This window comes from Echinops telfairi, unplaced genomic scaffold, assembly GCF_000313985.2.
Source record: "Echinops telfairi isolate 266 unplaced genomic scaffold, ASM31398v2 ScPeMD7_7463;HRSCAF=8501, whole genome shotgun sequence".
NCBI classification, from domain to species: domain Eukaryota; kingdom Metazoa; phylum Chordata; class Mammalia; order Afrosoricida; family Tenrecidae; genus Echinops; species Echinops telfairi.
Window position 1 is genome coordinate 4711944 of NW_022111363.1, and position 2435 is coordinate 4714378.

The 2435-nt window shown below is 50.1% G+C and overlaps 1 protein-coding gene across 1 annotated transcript in view; it reads left to right on the forward strand.

Moving 5' to 3' along the window:
- BUD13 (BUD13 homolog) overlaps positions 1-2435 on the forward strand; it is a 25316-nt gene that overhangs the window by 11191 nt on the left and 11690 nt on the right. Inside the window, exons 5-6 of the mRNA XM_045283576.1 lie at positions 3-287; positions 1733-2001. Coding sequence (XP_045139511.1) covers positions 3-287; positions 1733-2001 — 554 coding nt within the window. The remainder of the gene's footprint in view (positions 1-2; positions 288-1732; positions 2002-2435) is intronic.

The following is a 2435-nucleotide window of genomic DNA, read 5'->3' on the forward strand; positions in this document are numbered from 1 at the left end:
GGTCCGCCATGACACCCCGGATTCTTCTCCCAGGAGGGTCCGCCATGACACCCCGGATTCTTCTCCTCCCAGAAGAGTCCGCCATGACTCCCCAGATTCTTCTCCTCCCAGGAGGGTCCGCCATGACTCCCCGGATCCTTCCCTGCCCCAGAGGCCACATCGGAATTCTTCAGCTGTATATCCTCGGAAAGCCCGTCAAGCCTCACCAGCTCTGTCTCCTCTGCGGAGGGGTCATCACAGTTCCTCAGCTGTATCTCCCCCGCCAAGGGCTCGTCATGACTCCCCCAGTTTGTCTTCCAATTCCCCTCATTCACCACCCAGAACCAAAAGCAGTCAAGCCCCAGATAGAGTCTCTAGGAAGTCCCCTCCACCTTGCAAGGGGTCAGGCCCTTCTCATCCATCGCCCCCGAAGAACAGCAAAGGCGGGTGTGCCTCGGACCTCTCCCCTCCACGGAAAAAGCAGGCAAAATCCCATTTTCTAAATAAGCGTGCTTCTAAGGGTGAGTGTGACTCATTGCCAAAACTTTGGTTTGAGCCATTTCTTTGCTTCAGAAGGCATTTATGATCACTAGGAATGGGAAGGGACTTAGACAAAGGAAAAGGTGAGAGGTCAGGCTAGAGAATAAAGCCGACAGCATCATTGAAAAATAAATAGTGGGAGGGAGGAGTGCTTTCATACATCTTTTGCTTTATTCATCCCACCCACGTAAAAGTGCTCTGTGCGTGTGTACAGATTTTAGAATGCAGAGGTGTCAGGAAGCAGAAAAGTCAGTCACTCAGGCCATCGCTGTGCTCCTCGTGTATGTAGTTGAGCCCTGACCATGGAGTAACCACACAGGGCATGTGCATACAGACCCTTTGTTAATGGGCGTTTCATCACAGGGTGCCTTTGCCTACACTTACGTGACCCCTTCCCTTCTTTTGTGTGCTTCCCCTTACTTTTAGATGTTCATTTACTGCCCTATCTTTACAGCGCTGTGATGAACATCCTCGTACATAATGCATTGTGCTCACTCAGGAGTATCAGCTTATCTGCTTCTAGATACGTTTCCTGGAAATTAAACTACTCCTAGATAGGTTTCCTAGAAAAGGAAATTAGAAATTGATTCATGGAGTTTTAAAATATCAACATTTATTTATGTGTGTATGTATACACACACACACACATATTTACACACACATTTTTCCTCTTTCATCGAGCTTCACATGTTTATCGAGTCTCCGTGGGCCCTGTTGCAGGCACTGGAGATGGAGTCAGGAACAGGTGTTTACATTCAGAGTGCTTACATTCTGTTCAGCAGTGTTCATCCATGTGGCCACTTGGCTTCTTGGAGGCAATTAGTGATGTCTGTATCTAGAAGTGGGTTCCCTCTGTATTTGCCTCTAGGTACAACTTTAATGATCAGCCTAGAACACCTTTTGACCCTTTCATTGGAAGACATCAGAATGTCTTCTCGGTATTTCTTCCTCCCCAAGAGCGGAGTGGGTCATGCCCGTTGTGTGGGTGGGAGGGTGTGATGTAGGTGAGCATATTGTGATGGTCACGAGTCACTGGGGTTGTAAGAGCTGGGTCTGACTGTGTTCTCGTGCATACTTGTGTTTAGCTTAGTGGTAGTTCCTCACTGGAACACGACCAGTTTCCCAAGTTGTTGCTTTTAGACTGCTCCAAGGGGATGAAAGAGGCACCCTCTGCTTCTAGGCTCACCCCGCAGCCATAGGAAACACCATGCAGGCTCTTTGCCCAGAAGACGACATCCCAGCCACACCTTGGACTCTGGTGATAGCCAGCAGGCCTCTGATTCAGATCTTTCTCCTCCCCGGCCCAAACCCCAACACGGTGCAGGGCACCCAGATTCTGGCTCAGATCTGTCACCACCGCGGAACAGACCTTCGCACCGGAGCTCGGATTCTGACCTCTCGCCACCAAGAAGGAAACGGAGGACCCGCTCTTCTGATTCTGACCTGTCGCCACCTCGGAGGAGCCAGCCTCCTGGCAAGAAGGTGGGGATTCGCTGACGACTCTTTGCCAACTCCGTGTCAGTGCCCGAGGGACAAGCTAGGGAGAGGGCGGTGGCGGGGGCTTGTAGGGCAGTAGGTGGAGCAAGGGCCTCCAGAGCCCATTCCTTCTTCCGGAACCAGCCCAGCAGGCTGCCATGGGTCCTTCAAGTATGTCCGCTGAGTTCCACGACTCCAATTTCATTGATCCAGACAAACTCCGTAATAATCTAAGGCCTATTGGTGGCAAAGCCGGGGTCAGGAGCACATACCTTATGTCAGATTGATCAGAAATCAAAATTAAATTAATACCCTAATTCTGCCACTTACCAACTGTGGGGCTTATGTACCTCTTAGGAATTCTAGCTTTAGCTTCTTCATCTGCCAAAGAGCGAGGGGACTTTTGAAAAATTCGTCTTTTTATCATTTTTATTCCCCCC